At 38.3% G+C, this 27500-nt stretch overlaps 1 protein-coding gene across 4 annotated transcripts in view; it reads right to left on the reverse strand.

The window, feature by feature from the left end:
* Zeb2 (zinc finger E-box binding homeobox 2) overlaps positions 1 to 27500 on the reverse strand; it is a 130940-nt gene that overhangs the window by 3067 nt on the left and 100373 nt on the right. For all 4 annotated transcript variants that reach the window (XM_029472853.1, XM_029472857.1, XM_029472854.1 and 1 more), the window contains 6 exons: positions 27210 to 27281; positions 12312 to 12500; positions 11398 to 11612; positions 8642 to 8750; positions 5792 to 7761; positions 4245 to 4425 (listed from right to left, as the gene is read on the reverse strand). In XM_029472853.1, coding sequence (XP_029328713.1) covers positions 4245 to 4425; positions 5792 to 7761; positions 8642 to 8750; positions 11398 to 11612; positions 12312 to 12500; positions 27210 to 27281 — 2736 coding nt within the window. The remainder of the gene's footprint in view (positions 1 to 4244; positions 4426 to 5791; positions 7762 to 8641; positions 8751 to 11397; positions 11613 to 12311; positions 12501 to 27209; positions 27282 to 27500) is intronic.

Here is a 27500-nt window from a genome sequence, read left to right on the forward strand (position 1 = left end):
TTTTCATTTGCTAAGTGTCATGTTATAAGATTAGGAACCCATTCTGGACACTTCAGGTATTCAGTTATAGGATGATATACAATCCCAATTAGTAATCAAATATCTTTAATAATGTTATTGAATGCCTCCAGGGCATTGCCACTACTTAGAAAACGCTGCAGAGAGTTTGAGCTGTTATTTCATTGATGGTTGTCATTTTACTGGAACATCCGATATAAATTAGTGGTGAGTGATAGGGGAACGCACAATATTTTAGTAGGAAGTTTTTGCTTTGTTTTGTTTTTTATCTGTAAGGTAAGAATTCAAACATAAATTGTGGGTACTCACCAAATGGGAAATGCAGACAGAATTATATTAACCTACTTCAAGTTAGCTAATAGGCTGAAGATAACACGTTTAATTTAAGGCATGGAAGAACCAGTCTTTAAGTTTGGGAAAAGATGTTTTCTATGAGGGAAACTGGACAACAGAATATTCTGGCAGAGTGGTAGGAATCCGGAAATACACAGTACTTTTTTTCATTTGGGTAGGTAACAATAGGAATCACAAGAGTATATGGAAAGAACTTAGGAGTGTATTATTCTTTCTTTAACCTTTCAGGAAATGTTCAAGCTGCTACAGTATAATGTTGGTCTTCCTTGTTTGTAAGTGCACATTTAAAATGATGATATTTCAGGGAGAAGGGTACGACATTGATAGCAATTGTTCCATGGGGGCAGAATGGTGCTCAATAAGGGTGATGAGCTCTGGACTCACATTGAAATCCATTTTTAGGACAGGCTGGAGTACGTACAGTCAACTGCTTCTAGGTTTAGGGTCTTTGCAGATAAAGGAAAGACATTTGGGGACTTAGCCTGAGGACAGGCCATAGATAGAATAATGGAGACAGGATTTATAAAGTGTTTAGTACAAGGACTTTGTAGTGAGCAGCCTATTAGGGTTAAATCACTCAACTCTTGTCCATTGATACAGGTTCAACCATCTACTAAATTCTACGCAAAATGCATACATCAGGGAGTAGCATACATGCAAGAAGTAAATCTGAATGGAGAAAAATTAGACATGAAAATTTTCTTGTTTCTTTAGTTGTTAAAAGATGCATGAACAACACTATCCCGTGATATCTTTTTGATGCTGCTGTCTTATCAGCTCAGGATCAAAGGTGGTCAACCAGTTAGGTCACTTTGTGGAGAGAATATACGAATACAGGTTTTATTTTTCTAAAATCGTAGACTGAGAGCAGCATCTGGACTGAAAACATCTATTCTCCAAGACAAACTTCCAGATCTTTTAGAATGCATGGGAGGTGGATCCTATAAGGACAGGCAGCCAGCTTTCAAAGGATGTATTGGTAATAGACACTATACTTGTAATCGGGCCACAATATATACCACAGACCGACAACCTGGGAGGACAAAGTACTGAACTGTGATACCCTGCAACGGACAAACTCAGTGAGTCTCAGAGAGTTTGACACAACTCTTAATCTAAAGATTCTACTAATCTTGAGAACTTTCACTAACAAGTATTTAATAAATTCAATTTAAAATAAGGGCTAATTTTAATTTTGCCATATAACTTAGGAACAAAATTGACCAGAAATTTATTTACAATTTAGATTTTGTCTACTCCAAAGTAGAAATATCTTTATTTCTTTTCAAAATAAGGTGGTTTGAAAGCACCTACCACAGTGTCTCAACAGAGAAAGTAACCAATCGATATCAGGTTGAAATTTTAGTGGAGTAAAAATGAGTCCTTGACAGTGCCTACCAAGAGGTTCAGATCTTTTATTTCAGTCATTATTTATGACAATTATTCCAATTGAAGTTAACATTTACAAAGTATTTCTTTCTCTGTACTATCCAGGGTATCTCCCTCCCCCCACCAAAACCGAGCAAGCAAGCAAGCAATAAGCCATTGGTAAGAGAAATAAGCAGTGTGACTTTGGTATCTGCCTAGAAAATAAATTTAAAGTAGATTATGGCAAAAGAGCACAAACTCCCAGGAATAAATAGACACTAATTTTCTTCTTAATTTAAACAGTTCTATAGACAGATAACAAACATACTTTATCAATGACACATTTATAATCAACATATAATAACCAAATGACAGATCAACTTCATTGCCCAGCTTTAGAGTCAAGACAGTTCTCTCTTATAATATTCATATTAATCATTTAAAATATTATTAGATATTAATATAAGCAAAAGGCTTATGGAGCGCAGTTAGAAGAAAGCAAGCTAAATTTACATATACATCATACTGACACATTTCATGAAGACTTTTGCTTGGATGGAACCTAATACAATGACAATATTAATGCCATGAGATGTTTGGTCAAGAGACCAAAAAGTTAACAGACTGGAAACTCTACAAGCTGGGACACCAACAGGAGGATAACTAATCACCAGTTTAAAGAAGCCATTGAATGACTAGCATCCTGTTGCTAGGCAACATTTCTAGGTAGCAGATCTCTCATCTTAAAGGACCAAGATATTTTACTTTTAAAATAATGTGCTTTTTAAAAAAAATAAAATATATATACATTTGCATTTGTCAACTTTTGGGTCTCTCAACTAGCTGGACATCTATGAAGTTTATGGACTAGCTTATTTATAGGAGATAAATATGCTGACTGGATGTCACTATGTATGAGAGCCCTCACTAAAATAAAAGTTTTACACTCACCATGTAGTAAATGATAGAGTTTGCATATGGTCATATAATAAGACCAATCAGAGAGGGAAAGATGCCTTCAGTGATGTGCCTATTGTAGCTGAATAATGAAATACAAAATATATTTGAGGTTGATTAAAATTAAAGTAAATTTAGGCATGAAAATATTTGTTACTCTGTAAATACTTAAAGAAGACTTAAAGTATTATTAAAGGAAGTATAATAAATGAACAGTGTAGGAAAAAAATGATGTTTCAAATATATAGCTTAAGTATAAAAATTGTGTAGATTTGTAAACCAATTTGGGGTGTTTTAACATTAATTGGCCTTTTAAAATAACAACCACAGATATTATGGTTGGAGGGAAAGGAGCTGAACTGGTTGGACCAGGAGCAAGGCTGTTACATCCTGGGTTCTCTTCACAAAGTGCTCTCAGCACTAGCAGTCCAGCATGGGCCACTTTTGCCCAGCGCTCAGCTTGATTCTGGTCACATGTGCTACCTCCAACCCATGGCTAGTGAAGGATCTGGGAAGATTTGGAGTACCCGCATTTCCCAAGGTATCTTTCAATATCAGAAGATGTACCCTATCTGCAGAGAGTTAAGATCTAACACCTCCTCTTCTCTTCTACACCACATGCATCAATGCTAACTTTTGCCCTTGTTTAAAGTAAAAGGTTTCCCTACACTTTATCCATCCTGCTCCCATTTACAATATTTTGAATATGACTCGACTTTCTTTTCCCCACCACAGATGAATTCATATTTCTAATGGAGAAGACTTGGACAGGGAATAGGGACAGGGTAAGACTAGGTTTCCTTGTTTAGAGCAGAAGGTGGGAAGGAGAGAGGAAACGTTGATGGAAACCCTACTACAGAGCTGCAGATGTGATCCGGAGTTGTGGAAAGTATCTTTACACGATACACTTTTAGGAAACGTAACATACCACCTATAGTCCCAGGGAGCCCTGGGGCTGTTGTCTTGTCAGGTGATTGATAGATAACACATGAGCTGGAGATATTACTTTAGTCTTTCAGTTATAGGATTCACTGGTTTATTTGCTCTCCTGCCTTTCTGTTATGGAAATAACATTTATAACTGGTTCAAAAGTGGCCAATTTATGAAAACCAAAGAAAGTCACCCCAAAGCATGGGTTACTTAGTGTTTGGACAAGTCCACTAGTATATCACTGACCAGATTTATCATAATACTTTTTACACATATATAAATTCACCACAGCTTATGAATTTGAAGATACTTTCAAAAATGAGCTCTTGTCATGCCATTTCATTACCCTGGGCTTTTGAATTTTCCTTTGACATGATAGGCAAATTTGTTTTACAGATAACTTGAAAGTTAAGAAGACAAGCACACTCATAAACACATGAATGATCCAGTAAACAGGCAACACAAAAGTCCTACTGAGTTATGCAAAAGTATTACTTCTTTCTTGTTGAAGGTGTCAGCATATGCTACATCTTATGTCGCACAAGTGTGCTCATTAAATATTATGAAATATACAGCAGGCCGGAGAGCTCTAGCTAGCTAGTCAAAGTCGCTCATACCTGTGTGTTCGTATTTATGTCGCAGAAGGGAACTGCTTTTCTGGAATGTCTTGTCACATAAGTCACATGCATACATGCCACTTTCTGTCTTCTTTATCTTCTTTCGAGACAGACAGGAATCGGAGTCTGTCATGTCATCTAGGCCTGACATGTAGTCTTGTGCTCCATCCAGCAAGTCTCCCTGTGATATAATCACATAGTTGAACATGGTCTCTCCTCTTTGTGTTGACATCAAACAATTAAGCATAGGCTGACAACTGGAGATCCTCAAAAATGCTAGATGCCTATCTATCTTAGAACTAAAATCTTCTCATTTTTTCCCTGAACAACATGGAAGTTTCACTTTTCAACAAAGCATAAACCTTCGCTGCCATAGATGGGAAAACAGTTTTCTTAAATCTTCCACTTTTTTTTAATACCAGGGAAAACCCAAGAGTGAACATTAAATATCAGGATTACCATATTTTCCAGTGTACTTTACTTCAAAAATGATTGGTAGCTGTAGAAGCTTCATTTTAATTGAATTTTATATTTAGGTACAAAATATTATTATTATACAATCTATTTAAATGTATGTCTACCAACTAAAAGCCTTAAGCTATATTTTTATATTTAATTTTCTAATTTGAAATAGAGAATATTAATAACACTTTTTATCAATGTTCTATCTATGTTAAAACAGCCTTCAGCATTGAGCAATAATGAATGTGGATCAGTAAATTATTAAATTTCTTGATATTTATTTTTGTCTTGGTCCAAAGGAGTGCAAACTTGCATGATAACATACATTTCCATTTGCTAGCCCACAGTTTAGTTTTCTTACACTATATTTGCACTAATTAATACTAGAGAAGATTAAATAGGCTTAAATGCATTTACAAAGAGGGCAGATGTGTTGTAAATTGGAATACTGGACAGCTGTTACAGCCGTGCACTGCCACTTTGGCTCCTATTTTGCAAACAGGGATTATACAAAATAATGCCAAAACAATGCCTGCTTTCAGAGTCTACTACCTACAAATTCTTTGACCATTTGAAAATTAGGCAAGAAGTCCTATGTAACATGTAAAATGTTTCTTTAAAAATTCTCTTCAAAATGAACTCTTCTTTATAAAACAAAATAGATATCAAAATTTAAATATGTAATTCCTTCAAGTCATACACTCCTTTCTGAGCGTGTGGCTGTTACACACTTCAGTTTCAAGCATGTAGGTAAGCTGACCAACTACTAGCAACGATGTGTAATTCTCAGAAGAATTCTTTATTCTGTTTTGTTTGTTTTGAAGACCGGATCCTGCTATGCTGCCTAACCTTAAACTAGCAATCTTCTTGCCTTAGCTTCTTAATAAGCTCATCCTTTCAGCCACTGGCTTAGCTCGCTTGCTTCAAAGCTCTCGTATTCCTGGTTTCACCCACCCGACTGAGTGTTTTTCCCCCACCTTTTGTATCCTCTAGGTCATTTATTTATTTAGGACTGGGCAGCCTGGGAATCACAACTAGGTTATCCTATGTGCCTTTCTTAAGAGCAAAGTGACACATCTCATTACCTGAAATCCTTGTTTCCTCTGGTATTTCCTCCTTTGCTGCATATCAGCAAAGGTAGCTGCTCCCGTTGGGTAGGTATAGGCCATATGCGGTAGGAAGCTCATCTGATCCAGTCCTGGGTATGGTCGTAGCCCGGGGATGCTGGTCTGGACTGGTGGCATGAAAGTGGCAGGGGGAAATGCGCTCTGTGGTGGAAGAGGGGTGTATAAAGGCTTGGCACTAAATGGGTTCATGCCGAACACAGCGTTGTTGCTTTTATTGTCCAGGTTATTAGAATTTGAAAACTCTTTCTTGATAAAAGTCAAATTCAGAGGCTCATCTGAATTCTCAGACGATGAAGAAACACTGTTGTGGTCTAAGTTTATGCTAGTAGCTTTTGTTTTGTTCTTTGTGGCTATAATACTTTTGGGTTCTCTCATTTGTTTTGGTAATGACAGGTCCAACGGCTCAGCCTGCAGCTCCTCGGAAGAGAAGCTATTTGGAGTGTATGAGCTACTGTGGGAGTTTTTAGAAGATGTGGAGGAAAGATTTAAAGGAGAAGGAGTATTACTCCTTGAGTGGTCCAGTTTATCAACTGCTTTAATATTGGTGAAATGGGAAGATTTTGTTAGCCTGAGAGGAGGATCACAACTTGTAACACTGTTGTGGAGTTCTGCTATAGATGGCGATGTGATGGAGTCCATAGGTTTTACAGGAGACCTGGGTAACAAAGAGTCTTTTGTGGTAGGGTTACTGTTGGGAGCTAACGGCTTGGAGGTCCTTTCCAGTGATGGTGACCTGGAATTTGAATACTGGTAGACTTTCCTTTGCTCAAACCATTCCTTCACAAATTCCTGAGGAAGGCCCACAGCAATGGAGATTTTCAGCAGTTCATCAGAGTTGGGCTCCATGTTCATAGCATAGTATGCTTTCAGTACAGACATGTGGTCCTTGTATGGGTTGATGGGGCTTGTCAGTCCTTTCTCGGAAAGTACAGATGACAAGAGGAGGGCTTTATTATCAACAAAAACTCCAGCTTTGTTGGGGACTATGTTTTCGTGAGGTTGCAGGACTGCCTTGATCTCTTCATTCATCTTACACAGGTATCGTTCATGCTGATGCAGGGGAATAGGGCCCGGGAAGCTTTCTTTACAGAACTGGCATGAAAATGGAGTGGATATGCTGTGGTTCTCAATCATTTTATCATCAGTGACCAAATCTATCAAAGTACGCAACTTCTCTTTCTTTATATTACTGATCTGTCTCCTTGAGTCGGTGGTCAAGCTCTGGAGGCAAGCTTTGGCTTCATTGACTTTTTCTAAGGTATAGTCAATAATACTTTTAGTGGCACCGTTATGACTCACTACTGGAAGACCGACAGGGGGAATATTGGGAGAAGTTACCCCTTGTTCTTCTGGCTGAGAACATGGATCTTTCATGTGATAACCTTTCAACTTTGAAATGTCTTCAGTCTTGCAGTCCATCTTTTGCCTCGAAACCGTATTGTCCACAATCTGTAGAACCTTTTGGACCTCACTCAAGTTACTATTCATAGCGGGAAATCCAAGTAAAGGGGCTTCCATCCCTACACCTAAGTGCTGCATTGGACTCTGGGCAGATGGGTGTACACCTAAAGGGCTGGTGGCTCCAAGCCCACCGTTCATAAAGGGACTACTGCCACTAAACCCATGTGTTGCCATAAGAACTTTATAGTCATTGAAGTCTAGTGGTTCTGTTTTAATCTTAAGTAAGCCTGTCTGCTCAGACATGCTAAGTGGTTTTCCGTTTTCCAACTTGTTCCTTAACTGAGTAATGGCTGAGTTAGTAGGAGAAGAAGAAACAGAATTGGGGGAAGAACCCGTCTTGATATTGTTTCTCATTCGGCCATTTACTGATATTAAACCAATACATTTCTTGCTGCTGATATGTGAACTGTAGGACCCAGAATGAGAGAAGCGTTTCTTGCAGTTTGGGCATTCGTAAGGTTTTTCACCTGAAAGGATAATTAAAATTAGCATTAGATTTCTTCGGTTAGGTGCAAAGTTGTCTGCCAAGCCAAGAATCTGTGAAACCAAATGAAATTAATCTAGGTGTCGAATGTAGGTGGACTCTACATTCTAGATGTTTAAGTCAGAGTTATATGACCATAACTATCTCTGGGTTTTATCTACCCCCAGTGGACATAATTCAAGATGTAAGCTGTGGAAGGTAAAGGCTCTCTATGCCTTTTTCAGTTAGAATCCCAAATCTTGTCAGGCCATCGGCAGCCTCCTATTTAAACAGAGTGTCAGATTAATGGTTGGTCAATAGCACAATAAAGATGTCACCGTATTTAAAGGGAAGAGTAGCCATGGCTTTAATCAACTCTGTGGAGACCCCATTGATTCTACCAATTCAACTGGTTCTTTGAATAGCATCCAATTTGGTAATAAAATGCTTGGCAGAGCTATCAAACTATGTATAAAGCAGAAATCTCAGCGGTAGGATGTGGGTTTATGATGTATAGCTATCAGGAGTCAAGAAATGTTTAGCATATGCAAGTTCCTGTCCAATTTTCTCCCACTTTTTCTTGTAAGTTTAGGTATCAAAAGAATGAATATCCTTCTGAAATTGCAGCCCAAATATCTCCAGGTCAAAGTTACACAGTTTTGTAAAAGTCTCTAGATTTAGCAGAAAACACAAATCAAAGCCCTTGTGAATTGTAAGAAGGATAAACATTTATAGGATACCATAAGACTCTCCAAGACTCCTAGAGCTTATGAAATAAAGGGGTAAGCCCACAACACTCCACCCGGGACTGTGTACGCTAAAATGGTCTCCACAGTCTTCTCTAGTTGGAAAGAATGCAATGCAGCAACCCCCCTGTGACTCACCACTGTGAATTCTCAGGTGTTCTTTCAGGTGGTGCTTGTACTTGAAGGCCTTGCCACACTCCGTGCACTTGAACTTGCGGTTACCTGCTCCTTGGGTTAGCATTTGGTGCTGTAAAAGGAGAAAAATGGCCGTCATTTTTGTTCACGAGGCACAAAGGAGATTGCTTAGGAATCTCTCTCAAGGCCTCTTTTTTAGACAGGCCGAGAGGTCTGAGTTCATGCTTATTTATCTGGTCAGACTTTCGGAGTTGCAATAAAAGTGGTAATGCTGGTAATAAAATGGGAATTTTTCTCTTTTAAGAAAGTGCTTCCCATGCACGTCGGACACTTGCTTCACAATTACGCCTGACATCTTTTTTCTACAGCATTTCTTTGACCCTTGAGATGAGAAAGTATGATTGTAGAGATGCTCATGGCTCCTTTTGGTTTAGTGCAGAATCTAAACCCTAAAGGCTTCCTTTCAGAACACTGCTAGTTTGTTGAGGAAAAAAAATACTTTCCTGAAAATTATAAAATTGTTCTTTTCTTTTAACCCACACTTAAAACAAATTTTTGTGAAGTTTTCTGTTTCCAGGGAAAAGTGTGTCTTACACTAAATCAAACTGAAATTTAAAGAAATGGAGACCTCTCCCCACCCCCAAATAAAAGAAAAGAAAAGAAAAGAAAACAAAACAAAACAAAACAAAACAAAAAAACCCTTTGACTATAAATATTTGGTATGCCTGTTTAAATATCCCACTCACTGTGCTACTGGCCCATGTCAACTGTGTTTTTCTTAGGTGCTGCCTATCAGATTTGATTCATTATCAAATAAGAGACAACATCTTGGGTTATGGCTGCTTGAACAGCTTTATCACAAGTCAGTAGGAAGGACTTCAACGGCATTTCATTTTCCGTTTTAGTAGTGTGCAAGAACCAACAGAAAAAAAAAAAGTTTGCTGAAAAGACAAGTTAGAGGCAGCACAGATACCATCCAACACCGCTGACCTTTTTGAACAAGGGGGAAAAGCAGTGTGACTTGAAATTTTAAGGGGAAAAAAAAAGAAAAAAGAAAAAAAAACCACAGTCATCCACTCTGGATGCTCAAGGTAGGAGGCCAGCCTTTTTCTGCAGCAATGACACAAAAGCCTTTTGCAAAAAGACAGCCCAGAAACGGTGTGACAACTGCTAGGGTGTGCTGAATCTTCCCACATTCCTAGTGAGACAGATGGTGTTACATGGGACACAGGGAGGTTTGTTCAAACAGCAGCAACCTTCAAAGATCAAGCGGAGCCCAACCCGCCGAGCGCCATTGAGGGACCAGTGCTCATATGTTGCCGAGTTGCATAAACAAACAGCAACAGCTGCTTTGTCTCCCCCACAGCCCTCAGAGGACTACTATAAACTTTAGTTGTGCCACTGTTAATATGATACAATCATTTTAATTTACTAATTGTAAATGCCATGAGCAAATGAGGGGACTTTTCAACACCAAAGCTACCATTCATGATGCGCCAACACAATCACACTTCTGCATGTGAAATTCAAAGCAGCTATACTAGGTACATATCTAGGCTTTTTTTTTTTCCTAGAGTTTTTTTCGTGCATAGAAGCATGAGAAGATAAACCGTTACAAAAGTGTAACTGCACAAGCGTATTACTTATAGCTGATCTTTGGAAAACATTCAAGTCACTAGTCCAATCAGAAACAAATGGTGTGATAATGTGATATAGTGCCTTAAATAGTAAAAATTTGTAACCCAGTATTTCCATTCTTGCTTAATTGAGTTTGTGTCTTCTTTCCCTTATTCAAAGACAATAAGGCCTATGAGGACAAATCGGAGTTTTATAGAGAATGTCATATTTAACCATCTCAAAAATATATAATATCAAAGTTCATTTAGGGCAATTCTGTATCTGTAGGACCAGTTATTGTGACTTATGAAACACCATTACTGTGACCACCCAACACATCATAATATCAATTTGCACAGTCAATTCTCCCAGGAGGATAGAAAGAGCAGTTTTGCTGAAACATTTAAGAGATGCTGTGAATTAGCCCTACTCAGTCATTTCAAGGATTTAAGACCCTATTCCTACCTTTCCAAGCCAGAGTTCTTATTTTTAAAACAAGTAGGCTAAAAGAGGCAGAACAATTTTGGCATTTAACTACAAGCATGTATATTGGGATGAAGTTATTTTAATTATAACCAATGTTTTTTTTATCATTTATCACTTTTCCAATTTATTATGTGTATATGCATATAACTTATATGGCCTTTCTATCTCCCTAAAAACATATTTCATAAATTAGTAAGCTTGTAAAGTATTCTAAGTAATTTAAAAGTGTTTCGTGACAAATGAGAGAAATATGCACTTCTTTTGCTATGTATTAGGTCCTATATAAAAAAAATGCCTAAGCAGAACTAGGTGAAAAATGGAATTAAAATTGCTGAGATGTTTAATAATGTATAATTAAAATGCTACAATTTCATTCACTTTTTGTGGAACATAAAAATGAAACTAAAGTCAAGTTAAAGTGCAAATAAAATTTCTAAATTAGAAATTAACACACTCATTCGATCGTGAACATAAGACTATTAAATCATATTAGAAGAGACCATCAAAAAATCATTTAGACCTCAATTAAAGCTATTACCATTAAAAGATCTGCATCTTCAAAATGCCATGAAAAATTAATAATGATTGCCAATCAAAGCAATATCGTTTCTCTAAGGGGTTATTATAGAAAGAAATCACTTAGAACCAACCCCCACCTGATCTGTCCCTGGCTTGTGCGTCACCATATGCCTCTCGAGCTGGGTGCGGTAGGCGAACGTGTAGCTACAAAGAGGGCAGGAAAAGTTCTCTTCATTCTTCTCGTGGCGGTACTTGATGTGCTCCTTCAGCGATGTCAAGCGCTTGTAGCCGCGGTCGCAGTAGGGGCAGGTCAGCAGTTGGGCAAAAGCATCTGGAGTTCCAGGTGGCAGGTCTGTAGCCCAGAGGCGAGGGGAGAGGAGCGGGCCAAAAGGTCAGTAAATCAATGGCAGCTAATGGGCTGGCTGCCCGGGCTGCTATGACAGGAATCGCTGCAATCTGCTCCTGCACAGCGCCATCATTGCGCCCCGGCCTCCTCACAACCAGACCCCTTGAACACCCAGGGCAGGCTTGTCCGAATCAGCTCACACTGCGCTCGAAAATTAATTAATTACTTGAGCTTATTTGTGGGGAGGGGGAATTTAAACAGCTGATAAATGAAGAAATTCCCTTTGGGTGACTGACAGTCCCCCTGAACCCTAGACTCACATGTAACTCAGGAATTCACAGGAGGGAAGGAGATTTTTTTTTCAGGTGTCAGAGAACAAAAGGTGAGGGTCAGTGATCTTAAACTTTTTTTTTCCTCAAAAGTAAAATATCTCTGAAAGATTGGAATACATTTAGATATTTTTATCTCTTAGAAATGGGCTGTAATTGTTCTTATTCTGTATTGGATGTACAAATGACACAAATTTGCTGACAAAAAAAAATTTCACAATACCCTAAAATTACAGTTCTAATCTTTGCTCATGAAATTCCATGCCTCTGCAGCTGTTCTTCAAATTTTAAGGTAAACACCCAGGCATGTAGTGCATTTGTAATTCTAACAGCTGCAGAGGTCAGTATCGCGGCTAAAAATGAATTACAGCCTTACCATTTTCTTCTTGCCCGTTGGCCTCTGGCGTGCCAAGGCGAGACAGCTCCTCAGGGGCTTCTGGGTAAATAATGGCCGTGTCGCTTCGCTGAAGGTACTCTTCGATGCTCACTGCGTGGCCATCTCTTTCCTCCAGTTTTCTTTTGGCAAAGTATTCCTCAAAGTCTGATGTGCAATTTGCATTCTTAACTGAAATCATAAGCAAGAGAGAAAGATCTTTTCAGGGTCTTCTTCTAAGGTGGCCAAGTCTGCTAGATCATTGTTAGTAGCAAAGGTTGGCTCGTTACTAGTAAGACTTAAAGTAGCTCATTTGTCAGAAGACAAGATGACCGATTACTGATTAAATGTTTATTTTTACAATACAGGTAAAAGAGCTTACTTTTTTTTAAGTAGGCAAATTTGTTTTTTAAAATGTCTGCCTGTATAATTCATGTACAAATGAAAGAAAATTTAAAATGTATTTGTTAAAAAATTTTAAAAATGAACTAAAAAAAATTCCCTAAACATGGCCTAACATAACATTGCAGATACTTTAATGGTCTATATTAAACTTCTTTTTGTCTTAAGAAAAGTGAATTTAGCTTTTAGTGACAGGGAAACCTTGACAATTTACTCTGAGGAGTAGACAGTGTAGGCCTCTCCAGCCCTTCCACAAGCCCTTGAATACAATGTTCTGAAACACACACACAAAAAAGGAAATTTAATTTTCTTGAGAAGCCATACTAAACTTCACCTCCCTGTCTACCGATGCATCTGCTGCTAAATAAAAGCTTTGGCTATGCTTTTCTAAGAGAGTTAAGTCTGCAGAGTCTGAGACAGATGTGAATGGAGGGAGAGACATCCATCCCTACAAGTACAACAGTGTGACTTGGCTAACAACTCACAGAACAACTCACACTCTCTCTCTCTCTCTTTCTCTCTCTGCAATTTTGATTCTTGCTCAGAATTGTATAGTTAAACTAAGCTCATAACTGATAAAAAAAATAAAAATAAAATATAAAGTGATGGAGCCCCACTGATAAAACAGCAGCATGATTTCTATATTATGTTAGCTTCTTAAGTTGCGATTATTTTTATGAAATAATTGTCGTGGACCAATTTCAACAATCTGGGTCACAAGACATGATGTACTTAAAATCTCTAGATACTTCTCTGAAATTAGTTATGGCTTACATATCCCAAATAAAAGATTATACATAATGTAGGACTGGAAGAGTAACTGTTAGTTCCTCTTTATGGGTGCTGGGGAAAGGGCCTTGCACAGTGCCTGGCCGACTCACGGTACTGTGGCTTGAAAGCAGTGCCCTCTGACGCCACTAGATCTTTACCATATTTTCTTTGCTACAAGAAGCATGCAGTGTTTCCTATAAGAAACATCCTTGGCAAGTTTGTGATGTGATAATGTTCAAGCAAGTTAGTGAATTTTCTTTTTCTTCCCCATTTTTCCTTTGGTTCACATTATTATAAACTTGTGGATTTTAGATAAGAAGACTAAAAAACAATTAAAGCTCTCACTTGTTTAACATGTGATGATTGAAAGCCTAAACAGCAAGTCTTATTTTCCTAAGTGAAGACCAACGCTAATCTTATCCTTCAGGAAACCACGAGAGAGAGAGAGAGAGAGAGACAGAGAGAGAGAGAGAGAGAGAGAGACAGAGAGAGAGAGAGAAAGAGAGAGACAGAGAGAGAGAGACAGAGAGAGAGAGACAGAGAGAGACAGAGAGAGAGAGAGGAAGATAGGGGAAGATAGGGGAAGATAGGGGAAGATAGGTAAAGGAAGAAAGAAAGAAAGAAAGAAAGAAAGAAAGAAAGAAAGAAAGAAAGAAAGAGAGAAAGAAAGAGAGAGAGAAAGAAAGAAAGAAAGAAAGAAAGAAAGAAAGAAAGAAAGAAAGAGAGAGAGAAAGAAAAGAGTAATCCAAATGACAGAATCTCAAAAGTAAACAGATTGCTTCCAATTTGACTGGGTATTATGGTGGTGGTTCTCTACTGTGGCATAAACAAAGGTAACACAGGAATCAAATGAGCTCTAAAGATTAGGAAAGCTTTAATGAGGAAAACTTAGAATTAATGTACTCTCAAAGCTGGAGCAGCAGTGTGTACACAGGTGACTAGGAACAAGGACATCTTGGTATCTAACTTGAAGTGCAAAGTGAAAGAAAAAAACTATATAGGATGTTGGGGAACAGAGATCACAGAAATGGAAACATGGAGGGGACATTTCCCTACTAAGGTCTTTCATTTTTATTCTAGGACCAAGAAGAAGGGGGGGAAGAGAAGAGAGAGGAGGAAAAGGAGGAAGAAAAAGAAGGAGGAGGAAGAGGAGGAGGAGGAGGAGAAGGAGAAGGAGAAGAAAAAGAAGAAGAAGAAGAAGAAGAAGAAGAAGAAGAAGAAGAAGAAGAAGAAGAAGAACAAGAACAAGAACAAGAAGAACAAGAAGAACAAGAAGAACAAGAAGAAGCAGCAGCAGCTATCAAAGGATATTAAGCAAAAAAGACAGTTTTCCAGAATGAAAACACTTGTACTTTTTAATGATGACTCTGACTATAGTATGACAGGGACAGAAGAAAAGGAAGGGTAGGTTCTGCTCAGAGTTGGCTGAGGGTACAGTGGGATTGGGACTGGGGATCTCCAAAATCCCTGAAGAGACAAAGATTAAGGAATCGGTGGTAGAGATGAAGAAAAGTTGCTGAAATTGAGAGAGATTTACAAAGTAAAATCTCTTAAGACTTGGGGAAAGATCCACCTTGCCCAAGTGACATGCTAAAGTGCCTTCTGTATCTTTAGTTTTCAGTCTGATAAGTGGCTAGTGATATTTGCCAAAGCAGAGAAAACTCGAATTCTAAAGAGTTGAAATCATGTATAAACAGAAGAACAATCAGGAGAATTTTCTTTATATTTTATGGAGCACCAAACTAGGTGGTGATAATTCTGCATGCTGTGACCTCAAGTCTTTTCCTTTGCTCTCTCTCCACCTTCTGCTAAGTTTAACAAGAATAGCTGTCTAATTCCAAGGTTTCCTTTTTAAAAAGGGTTTGGAATGTAAGGTACTAGATGAATACATTTTACCTTGAACTTTTGCTTATATCTGTTCTTAGTTGGATTTACTCGCCATCCGTTAGGATCATGATCCAGCTGCTCCGTTCACAAGGCCATAGGAGCTTTCAAAGGATATTGATAGAGAGGATAATGATAGCGTCACCGAACTTGCCCCATTGACTCCTTAGGGAGTGTGTGGGAACTACTAGCTTACATAAACTATTTGCCCATTTTGGGGCTCATTAAAATAGCCTTACCAAAAATTATTATTATTATTATTATTAATTATTATTATTTTGCTTTTAATGATAGGAGAAGACAAGGAACAAAATTTTAAATAAATGGTTTTATTTGGTTTTGGTTTTTCATTTTTGTAAGAGGGTTTCTCTGTGTAGTCCTGGCTGTCCTGGAACTCACTCTATAGACCAGGCTGGCCTTGAACTCAGAGGTCCACGTAACTCTGGCTCCAGAGTGCAGGGATTAAAGGTGTGTACCAATACCACCCAGCTAAAGTGAATGTTTTAAACCAATATGACTAACTTTAACAGTGGCTGACATCTTTTTCTGTACTATGACAATTGAAAGTAATGTTTCAGCTCCCTCCGGAACACATACCTATTAGAATATTTTAAAAAATTTATTCGAGGCTTTTCAGAATATTGTCCCACTAGATGACCTTAGTGTAACCCAGTAAAAGTGGATGGATGTACATTTAATATCCTAATTTTATCTTGATATTTCAGCAACTATTTGAATTATCTGGCTATCTTTGCATGAATTTTCATTTGCATATGAATGTTTCCATCAGAAATGTAATCAAATGCAAATTCAATTGGATTTGCATTAATAGTCTTTGGGCTTAAAAGGGAGAAAAATTCTGATTTTTCTGGATAGGCAAACTAAACTACATCTAGATACACTTCTGGTGTTTGGCAAGGGAATTTGATTACTAGATCAGACCTTGCCATGCTAGATCTCTGTGTGAACTGAAGTGAGGGGAGGGCGAAAGGGCTTCAAGTCACATGTTCTGTTTAAGGATCATCTGTGTGGTCATCTGTGGATCCTGAACACTGAGTATATTGCCATGGAATGAGTAGTTTTAGAAGAAACATTGGTGAGGTGGATGTGGAAAATAATGTGCCTTTAACACTGTGTTTCCATCAAAACAAAACGTAATACAAAACACGGTTATCCGATGGTTAAGCTAGGGATTTAGAGTTCTGTTCAATTGTCAATTCAGGTAATAATAAGACAAGGTGACAGAGTGGTTCATGGTATTCATAAATGCTTACACAAGTTAGACATGGCTTCAGTGAGTATCCAAAAAGGGCTTCATGAAGAAATGTCACTTAATCATTTAAGTCTATTGGCTTCATTAGGGCTTTCCATCATTCATGTGGGGCGGATCTGCTATCGATCATCTATGTACAGCCACTTAGAGTGAGCTAACATACAAACGTAAATGAGCCATCATATCCACCATGAAAAGCAATGTAAGTTTCTCTTTGGTTTTTTTTAGAATTTTCCTTTGCCTAGATCTAGCTCTTCATGTCCACACTACCAAACATTACAGTACCCAAGTAAGTGCTAGTTCCAGGATGATCCCCCTCCCATTTTCCCAACTGCTTACCTGCACTTGAAACAAGCCCAATCATTAATTTGTCCAGAATAGGCCAAGAGACAATGCAAGCCCATGGATCCCTTCCCTATGATTTTAGGACTTAGTTCCAAAATGAGCATCCAGGCTCAGGGTTCCCCCACTGCCAGGTGACTATAGCAGTAAGATGCAGAATGAAGGGACTGATATTTTCCATTTAGGAGTGGAGGGGTTTTGACTACAATTGGGGAAGCTGGGGAAGGTAGACAAGATGGTCCCCAGCCACACATCCAGCTATGTGTTCTGAGGCTGTGCTACATCTTGTAGTGACTGTACTCTCACCTCTCCTTATATATGACGCCCCAGAAACTTCCTTTTCTACTCTCAACTGTGCCATGTTCCAGTCTCTGAAAACCAAAGCCCTTCTTGCGTGTAGTACTGGAGCAAGGGATAGGGGTGCATTTTGGTTACCCCTGTTGGCAAGGATGAAATTTTGATTGTATTTGGAAGTTTGTATATTTGTTTGCCCAAAGATTTTATAGTACAGAGTAGTGGACACAGGACTGAGGTGGAGAGCTTGCTAAGAAGTTACAGAATTCCCCGCTGTGTTTTTCTAGTATAAAATCAACCTCATTTTTGTTCTTTCTATAATCCTCTTCACTCCCTGGCTGCCTTGGAAGGACTGCCAAAACACACTGACAGAGGATATTTGCATGGTATTTATCATCAAACCATAACAAAAAATTCACAAGAAACCTCAAGTAATTTCTTCCCATATCTTCTCCGGGGATTTTGCATTTACTCCTAAAATTTACCCTAACGTCGTGCAAATATCTCAACCTTCCCTAAGGTTAGTTAAACTTTTCTCCATCCAAAAAGAGAATGTTAATTAAAAATGTTTCCTCATGGCTATATGTGTTTTAATATTGGTAGATAAATTTCTAGATCCCTTCAAGTCATCAAAGGCTCTCTTTTCTTTTACATATGTTAGTCAGTCTTACTAGTCATGCTTATTAATGATACTTTCATAAATACCTCTAAGACTGTCTTGGGAAAATATTGATTCTTTTTTTAAGGTAGATAATGAATGTTAGTCTAAACTGACTTTTAAAGTAATTGCCTAAAAACAAGCAGGGTCAGCAGAGCTCTGAGTGAAAAGGAACCACTGACTGGCTCCGGAATCAGTCAGGTCCCATAATTGAGTTGCTTAGAACATGTTCTCAATAACACTAAAAGTGATTTTTACTTATACTTTACAGGTCGTCGAGTTTATAACGTGACCCCGAAGCTGATTCTTTTTTTTTTTTCTTCTTGTTTCCTTTTGCCATTTATTTCCTGTATTTAGAACAAGAAAGCAGCTTCTCTATTACCACTAATTTAAAATCTGGCATGTTTTCAATTTTCATTAAAAACTGAAGGGATATACTTTAATATTATTGCTAAGCCACTTTGGCAAACATTAACGTAAATACGTAAGTCTTTTGGGGAAAAAAAATCTAGCTTTTATTCACATTGCTCTGTCAAGGCAAAGGGAACAGAAGCAGTAGTCACGTGTCAAGCATAACTGTCTTCTTCACCCTTGGGAAAAAACAACACCTTTAGTACTAATTGATGAAAAGAAGACAGAGCAATATTTAATTTTACATTAATTTTTTTTTAGTTTAAAGAAGCATATGCAAAGGTATATGAATTCTCGCTACTCTGTATGAAGTTGGCTAATAATTAAGTATCAGCATACATATATTGGCACCAGATATCTAAAAAAATGGGGAAGGGGATGATCTTTTTCTCAAGGCACAGTCACACAGCAGCTTCTCAGAGCCTTTGACTGGTATAGAGGCATGTATCAGGCCAGAGAAGGGTCGTCAAGAGCAACAGAGAAGTTTCTTCTCTTGCAGAGAATTAGACATTTTGGTGGTCTCTCCACCCCTGCTCTTATATGGCCTTCTCTGAGGGGGTATGCTCAAATACCAGTGAGAGATTCATGCTAAGTGAATGGGAGGTGGGAATTTGTAGCAGTCTGCAAGATCAAATATTTCTCTCCACAGCAGGAAGTAGCCGAGTCCAGGATGCCATCTAATTTTAAAGTTTGATTTTGTATAAGAGGACTGTGAACGTCAAGACCTCGAGGCTTACAGTAACCTTTGAATGACTCTGCTGTCCGGCAGGACAGAATGATGCAGTGTATTGACTTTGAATTCCCTAGCTGAACAAGGTGTGTTCATCTTTCCCTTAACCCTGTAATCTAACTATCTGGAATTAGCATTGCTGTCTTTAGGACAGTGACTTTGCTCAGCAGTTCATACTTTCTTTTCATAGAAAGCCATAAAACAGTCAGTGTTTGCCTTGGATAGTCAATGGTTTTCAAGGTTTGGTTTGCCTATCGGTGGTGTCAATATACTTGGGAACTTATTTGAAATGCAAGTTCTCAGGGCCCACTACAGAGTCAGCAGTCTGTGTTTTAACAGGCCATAGAGGAAATCTTGTCTGACTTAAGAATCTCTACTGGTAGGACTCTCTTTTCTGTCTCATACTGCACACAGCGTGGTTCTGAGTAATATCATAGGGATCACTTCACATCGGGCTGCCTCCTGAGCACTTAAGTCTGAGTTTGCACTCCTCTGCTTTGCTTGCTGGATACCATCTGCACATGTGAACCCTTGAATGGTTCATAGCACATTTAATCTTTCTCTTCCACATATATGAACTGTCAGAGGTGTGGGCCATGTGTCTCCAGTACTTACTGGGAAGTCTAGAACACATCTAGTTCTGGATAATTGAAAGATAATATCAAACTCAGAGCCTGGGACTCTCCATTTGGATCACTTATTTTGGGTTTGGTTCGTAATTTTCTCACCTGTGAAATGAACCAGCATGTACCTCCTTGGGTATCCTTAAAGTAACAGCAATCCATACTTTGAATTAATTGCCATAATCAATTTGTTGTCTATTCCCTAGGTAAGTCTAGAGAGTTTCATCTGTATTCTTTTCAATTAAAAAGTCAAAATAACACAGATTTCTGGTGGGAGAACCACACACGGCGATTAAGAAAAAAATATTTTTGAGGTGCCTGGAAACCACAGGCGTCGTCGCAAGGAAAACAGTGCTTATTAAATATTTGTTGAAATGAGTGAAGGAGGCATGCAAGAAGAGGCTAGGAGTGGTCGTTATTTCTTGTGGGAACTCTTGCTGTGCAGTAGAGATGGCTGCTCCTAATCGCAGATGAAGCTAATAAAACCCCAGCACTAATGAGCCAGGAAGTGAAGGCACTCTTCCAGGTGCACACCTGTGATGGGTTATCCCGGACAATTCCTGTCCATCCTGTCCAGCGCTCCTTCTCCTCTCAATTTTTTTTGTCATTGATTTTTTTTAAAAGTAGGAGATTTACTTAAAAAACAAAACAAAACAAAACAAAAAAAACCTCACACACACACCAAACTCATGATTTGTATGACAGATGTATGGCTGAATTGTATGAATTGTATGGCTGAATGACAAAATCTCCTCAGCCTTGAAAAACATGACAGAGTGAAACTAGAGACTTGCTTCACAGTAAGTAGCACGATAGTACAGTAGTGTGTGTCCTCCTTTTCGGGACTTGGGTACGAACTGAATTCTCCACTCCTGCACATTTGCTAACACATCACAGTCTCTCACCTTATGCTCGGAGATACCTGATGTTCAAACTTGCATGACCTTCAGCCTTATAAAAACTGCTAAAATAAAATTTCAAACCTTTAATAAAAATCCATTGTAGGAGAACTAAGAGGATGTTGGGGCTGATAAACCACAAAGAAAATAAGCCTTATCTTAACCCAGTCGGAGGAGTCAAACTACTGTGTTGTTGGCTCAGATGAGATTTCCACTGTTGGTCTGGATTTTTACTGAGGGTCCATTTGCTATGAGAACACTGGTCTTGTTATTTTATGGACTGACCTGTTATTTTAGGGGGAATATAAATCCCTTATATGATTCTGTAGTATTCATCCTGCATACTTCCACTCTGCTGTTTGCATTCTGTGAAATGCCATCAAGAGATGAATTGTAGGGCAGGGGGCGGGGAGGGGTGGGCTATGAAACTTGTAGAGTACCTTGTTTGTAGTTCTTAAAATGATCAAGAATGAAAAGCCAAAGACAGGGCAACTTAGGGACCAATTACAAGGCGTGGTTCACTGCGTAGGGAGAGCAGAAGAGAGCGGGGTCCTTACAGGACTTCCATTCCCACATATCATGCCAGTTATTATTTTCTTAAATTGTGTTTCCCAAGGCAATTTCATGAGGAGAAAGGATGAGAATTGGGAAGCCCAAAATTTCTAGCCTAATTTTCTCATTTAAGAAGCTGATGCCCCCAAGATGTAGTGAGGCTAACGATTCACACAGTTACAAAAGGAGTTTCTAGAAGACCTGGAGGCAGACATCACGTTTCTGGACTCCGGTCCCATTGCTCTTTCAACTACATCGCAGTGATTCAACATGAGAGAGAGACTCCATCTCTGTAGTTTTTGTTTATCATGCTTGATTTAATAACATTTGAAAAGGACCTAGATGCTGAAAAAGATCACAAGGACATGAATAATTCTAAATGCCATATTATTACACTATAAAGTTAGTATGAAAAAAGCCAATTAAAATGCCAGCTTTGGTGGCATATGATATTAAATGACTCCTCTTTATGTCTGTAGATTTATTTTGTAAATTAAAATTTACTTATTTGCTGAACATGTCCCTACTTGCATAAATCTTATATCTTTTCATTCTTTCCTTGCCCTGCCCCTCTTTCCTTTTTCTTCTGTTTCTATGGTTATCCAGATTGAGTAACTGCATGTCATCATGGCTAGCTTTGATTGGTTGTCAACATGACACACATGGGAAGAAGAAATCTCAGTTGCCTACATCAGATTGATCTGTGGGCATGTTTGTGGGGCATTTACTAAATCGATAACTCCTGTTAGGGTATCCCAGTCCACCATGGGCAGCACCATCCCCAGACAAGAGAGCTTGGGCTGTATAAGAAAGCAAGTTGAATATGAGCCTGAAACCAAGCTGGCAAACAACATTCCTCTGTTGGTTTATGCTTCAAGCTCCTGCCTTGGTTGCCTTGGCTTCTCTCAATGATGGACTATGACCTGTAAGCCAAACAAATATTTCTCCTCCAATTTGCTTTTAGTTGTGTTGTGTATCATAGCAACAGAAATCAAACCAGGGTAATGAGGGAAAAGAAGATTTATTTTTTTCAGATTCTGTCCTAGAGATGCTTAACCTTTCTATTTAATATATAAGGACTGTGTTTTCCTTATTTCAGTATTTCTTATTTTTAATCAAGTTTTAAATGTACTCAATAAATTATAACTCTTGGAAGCATCTTGCAAAGATACATTATTATGAGCGATTATTTTAATAGTCTGAGTGCATAGTAAAGAAAATATGTCTTAAACTGAATATAGAGTAAGAGACCAAAAAGGAACTTCATTCACGCTTCGTTTTGCTTTCTTATTTCACAAACTACTTGTTTTCCCCCCCACATGCTTAATGACATCCTCCTACACGTGCTCCACTTCTTCAGATTAAATGAAATTGTGTCAGCCCTCGGTAATACCCCATCCCTCACAGGCTTCTCCCTCAGAGCCCTGCCTGCTTGCATCTTTCTTGAAACACAGAGCAAAGAGGCCGGGTCAAACTACTTCTTAATTCACACTGCTGATCCAAATCATGGTTCCCTGTTTTACAAGCTCATTCATCATTAATTCATTCTCTAACTCAAGATATGACCTGCTTATTAACCACCAGCACTACATAAAGTACTACGCATGTTGAGGGGACTATGGAGAAAAACATACTTAGTATCTACCCTCAAAGTCTCCACTCTATAAAGTTTCTGAAGCATTTTGTTTGTTTCTTTCAGACAGAATCTTGTGCTCATTGTGAGGCACAGGCTGGCCTCAGACTCACCATCCTTTGGCTCCCAAATGCTAGTTAGAGAGGTGTTCTGCCATGCCTGGCTATAACTATAATGTTCCGAAGTCTAAAGTTATCTTTCTATGCATCATGGTTTAGTGCACTATCTATATAGATCAAGTAAAATGACTTATGTCCTATGACTATATTTTGTCCAGGCTGCCGTTGGCTAAAAGGTAGTAGTCCTTCCAGGCAAGTTAGTGTACACCTTTAATCCCAGCACTCAGGAGGCAGAAGTACTCAGATCTCTGTGAGTTCAAGGCCAGTCTGTTCTACACAGTGAGTTCCAGGAGAGCCAGAGCCACATATTGAGACCCTGCTCAAAAACTCAAACTAACAAACAAGCCAACAAACAAGTAGTAAGTAGTTGGTGCCTAATTGTCCCCTCAGTCTTGGCACTTCACTAAGCTCCAGGCAGTTCAATCTGTCGGAACCAGAACCAGGAATGTGCGTGCTCTTCTTCCCCATCATCATCATCATTTAGTTCCTCATTCCTTAAACAGGCACTTCACTGATAACCAGGCTCAGACAGATCCCTGTCTGCTCTGGGCACTTGCCTTAGTTCACCTTGGAATGTGTCCTTTCATTCTTACTCCATTCTTACCTTAGCACACTAAGAGGTATTCCTTTCCTATCTACGTGTCTACTACAGTACCAAACATGTGGAAAGAGACTTAAATATTTATATGCTTAATCTCAGGCTATGTTTTCAAAACAGAATATTCTTTCTTGATGACTGACTGTATACGCTGTCCAGAGCAATTACTCTCCATTTCTACTTGAGATTTCATCCATACTCCTACTTATTTGATAGTAACTGAAGCTCTAAGCTATATGAGAGAGTTCCCGGTACACCTTAAACTTGGTTAATTCATTTCAAGTATCATTTTTCCTCTTGGATCACACTACTGAGACAAATAACAACTGTTACCACAGTTGCCATCGCACTCTTTTAAGAGCCTCCTCAGCCTCCTCTCCTGTGTGTGTCCAGCCTTTCCATTATTCTCTTTGCACACAGGCATGCTCACGAAGCTGTTCTCCTGAAGAACTTGCCTGGAAATCTTCAGGCATCCGTCTATGGCTCTAGCTCTAACATATGATCCCGTTTCTCTGTCAAGAAACTCTGCAGTATACACTTTGCCTTTGGACCTACGTAGCTTGCTGTACTTCAAAAGGAAACAATGTAACACATACATACATTACTAGAAGTAAAAATTATAACACTGGTTAGCAATGAATAAATATCAGTCAATGTTGTGTTAAATATTTGGCACACATTTCTCATCCCTGTGCCTTTTCTTTTACTTGTCTGATTGCTCTGTGCTCATAGCTGAACAAAATACTTCTACACTTAGTAGGGTCTCAATAAATGATGACTGGCTTGCACAGCTAATGAAGAAACAATTATTTATTTGCAAATGTTGTCTTTCTGTTATTATGACTTGACCTCCCCATTGCCCTATAAAATTTTATGTTCCTTAAGGGCACATATTAAATATTCCATTTCTTTAAAGTTTTCCCTTCCTCAAGCATCAGTTTAAATTCTGTCTGCTTAAGATGAATACTGAAAGAAAAGAGTGTTTGTTTATTGATGGCTATCCAAGCTGAAGAAAAAAAATGAATCCTGATGGTAATCAGTTATGAAATAACAAAGAAATATTTGAGAGCTTTATCATTATATATATATGAATAATAGTACATCTTTCTCTTCTATAATTAATTTAAGGATGCTAGTTAAGATGAGGTGAGAAGACTTATTGGGTAGATGCGGGTAGTTTCTAAGAGCCTTCCAAACTTGCTTTCATTACTTGAGCCTCAAATGCTACAGCAGAACAGTGGATGGAGATGTTCAAATTGATGTGGGATGTTCTAGGACATCAAAGGTTTTCAAAATTGTCTTGTCAATGGCTGCAGATCTGGCTCAGTCAGTAAAGTGCTTATCATGCAAGCAGGGACCTGAGTTTGATCCCCAGAACCTGTGTAAAAATGCTGGGATAGCCAGGCCTGACCGAACACCTTTAATCCCAGTCCTGGTGAAGTTAAGGCAAGTGCATCTCTCTGAGTTAAAGACCAGCCTACTAAGTCTTGTTGAAAATTCCCCACTTCACCGCCTATGACAAACTTTTTTTAAAAACCACTTCATGGCTTCATTACTACACGGCTATAGTTTGATTTTCCCAAGACATCATGGCGGTACAACATGACCCAACTTCTTTCTTCTTATGCTTTCTTTATATTCTCTAACAGTTGTCTTTGGCTTATAACTTTATTTCCCATAAATTCCCTTTAATTTATATCTTTTACCCATTATCTTAAACTTAGATACTATGTTTTCTCTTTAGCTTATATATTCCACTTCTTCCTTCCAGACTACTGAAAATGTACTTAGTTCAAATTCAATTTCCTTCATAAAACCTAGACAGATTCCCACTTTGCAGGATCTTGTCAATGTCTATAATTCAAATAATTATGGCTCCTCCCATTTGATTTATCACACATTTTCACTTACTGTTTATCATCTTTTCATGTAAATTAGGCATTTCTCCCAAATTAAATAATAATTATGACTTAGTCTTCCTGGCCATCATCTCCCTCACATGCACACAACAGGGACTATATTGAAAACACTCAATGACTATGTATTGATTTATTTATTGACTGCATGCATCTGAAGTCTAAGAAACACTGGGCATTAGGAGACAGAGGAGCTCAAAGCCTGGTGAAAGGGTGTTCAAAATTGATTTGCAAACCTCCTGGATCTGAGTACATTTTGTTAACCTCATGTTAGACTCAGGTATATACAATGGATGCTAAATTGTCACTTTGTCACACTGTCAGTGATCAGGAAGGAAATGAAATCAGCTTTTATGAATGCTTGCTTGAAGCTGAGACATTTTTCTTCAAGGGAACCTGAGGCCATTTTGAAGCTCACAAACTGGGAGGTTTTGGAGAGTCCTTAATTCAGGGTACATTGTTATTATATTTTAAACAAAATCATTTCGCTTTTGTTTCTATTTTTATAGAAACGGTATCCCAGCAACATAGAATATTAAAACTAGAAGCATTCTCAGCAGTCAGCTAGCTCAACATAGGCATTTTACAGATATAGAAACTGAGTTCCCAAGAGACTAATTGATTTGCCTAAGGTTGTAATCTAGGTATTGTTGAAGCTGCATCTAGAAATTAGAATTATCAGTGCTCTAGTCTACAATTTCTCTAGACCCATATGGTTGTATACTTTCAGTTTTGTACTCAATTTGACATTACTCAAATGAGTAAATCAGGAGTTTTTAAAAAATTGTTTCACTTACTTTATACCCAAGACAGTGAACCCATGTCTCTTAAGTAGTTAATAAACTTATTTATAGACAGCATGAACAGTATATTATGATGCATATCGACTTAAGGGAAATGTGAATGTCATCTTAATTAAATATACTTCTGAAGTCATTTAAAAGTGCATACTTTTTTCATTGGCACGTTGAATGGAGACAATTATGTGATTTTTGTTCTTGTCTTATTTTAGGGAATGACTTTGTATTGGGGACTGTGCTGACATTTGTAATGGTGTTACAATGGTGTGGAGGATTGTTTGCAACATGAAGGTAGTGCCATACGGAAAAGGATACACACAGAGTGAATCTATGTCACCTTGTGCTGTGAGAAGAGATGCTGTTTGGGGGAGAACAAGGAATGTCACCCTTAACCAGCCACAGCAGAGCCAAGGAAAACACTGCCTACTGGGTCCTGAGTGGTTATTCATCAATTTTATTTAATTCTTGTTTAAAAGTCTGTCTGAGAAATATTATTTGATACCTCTAGTCGACGCAGAGATTTAAAAGTGAAGAGAGAATCTGAGAGAAGTTAAGAGATAAAATTTTTTAAAGAATGTTTGTGGAAATTTGGATTGGGGAAAGGTATTTTTCAATTTGTATTACATCATATCACTTGAATTCTCAATGACAGATATCAAGTAGTAGCTAAGGCCGGCATATTATATTATGATATAAAATTATGTTTAAAGTAAAAGCTAAAACTAGAAAGCCATACAAATCATGCTGGAAGACTGTCCATTCATAAAACTCAATATTCCCGAGCTATAGAGGCAAGTTAGGGTATAAGAATGGAAGACAAAGTTGCTTAATAAAATAAGAGATGTGGCAAATTCAAAATTGAAACAAAACTAGACCTGTGAAGTCTAACTTCTTGTTAATCATGGAGGTGCAAATGGATGTGTCTGTGTTTTATCAGATTCAGGAAACCCACATGACACAGAACAAACATGATGTTGCTATGTGAACGTATCTTACCTGTACCATTGTTAATTGTGGTCTGGATCGTGGCTTCTGGCCCCATTGCATCATAATCTTCCTTCATTTCTTCTGTGGGGGAAAATTATCTTTAGCATTTGAAAATTACAGAAAGGCTTACTATTCTAAGCATGCCAAACATAGGAACAAGGAGGAGTCTTTGAAGGGAAACAGTGAGGCTTGTTGTAAAACTCTAAACAATAGCTTTGTTCAGGCATCTGGATGAATTCAACAGTGCAGGCTGCACAAGAACGTATTTACTTTAAGCGTTACTGCAAGCTGTGAAAAACA

Source organism: Mus caroli, chromosome 2, assembly GCF_900094665.2.
Source record: "Mus caroli chromosome 2, CAROLI_EIJ_v1.1, whole genome shotgun sequence".
NCBI classification, from domain to species: Eukaryota; Metazoa; Chordata; class Mammalia; order Rodentia; family Muridae; genus Mus; species Mus caroli.